This window comes from Lucilia cuprina, chromosome 2 (genome assembly GCF_022045245.1).
Source record: "Lucilia cuprina isolate Lc7/37 chromosome 2, ASM2204524v1, whole genome shotgun sequence".
NCBI lineage: Eukaryota > Metazoa > Arthropoda > Insecta > Diptera > Calliphoridae > Lucilia > Lucilia cuprina.
Genome location: NC_060950.1, coordinates 34,842,891 through 34,843,611, shown reverse-complemented (window position 1 = coordinate 34,843,611; position 721 = coordinate 34,842,891). Strand labels below are relative to the sequence as shown.

The following is a 721-nucleotide window of genomic DNA, read 5'->3' as shown; positions in this document are numbered from 1 at the left end:
AAAAAGTTTTCTCATGTTTAAAAAGAAGAATCCTAAGAATTATAAATATTGCCAACACAAAAATTCAAAATAAAGTATTAAAAATAAATCTAAAATAGTAAAGAAGGCCAGAAAAAATGTTTCAATCAATTAAAAAATTAATTGAATTAATTAAAAATTTAATCAAAATTTTACACTTAAGTTTCAAACAGTTTTAAAAAACGAGATAATTAAGACAAATAAAAATTGGTTTAAATAAAAAATAAAGAAAATTAAAACATGTTAATTGAAAATAAACTACCGATAATTTTTTCTGTGTAGCAAGTATTATGTGTTTAAGTGATATTCTGAAGGGAACCTTGTGTTGGACCGACCTCACCTAATCAACCGGTCGTGAAAAAATCTAGAAATAATAATTTTGTGTTCAAAACTAATATTTGTGCCAAATTTAGTATCAATAATTTTTGGTAATGATTGGTAATGAGTAATGCGCGTTTAAAAGATTTTCGTAAAGGACATTGTATAGAATCTATGTCCAAATATGTATTTAAAGATCATCATATCATATTATCATTATTTGGTAATGAGTATTGTGAATTTAAGTGATTTTCTTAGTGTGAGAGCTATGACCAATTACACAGAAAAAATTTTAGGAAAAAATCAAGCAATTAAAAAAATGATTAACTTTAAAAAAAATTTTAAACAATTTTTTAATTGAGTCAATTAACTTTTTAATTGAAAT

The 721-nt window shown here is 22.6% G+C and overlaps 1 protein-coding gene across 1 annotated transcript in view; it reads right to left on the bottom strand.

Moving 5' to 3' along the window:
* Nucleotides 1-358: 358 nt before the first annotated feature.
* Nucleotides 359-721, bottom strand: part of LOC111687876 — a 2,358-nt gene continuing 1,995 nt past the window's right edge. Inside the window, exon 7 of the mRNA XM_046954860.1 lies at nucleotides 359-382. Within this exon, the coding sequence (XP_046810816.1) occupies nucleotides 359-382 (24 nt within the window). The remainder of the gene's footprint in view (nucleotides 383-721) is intronic.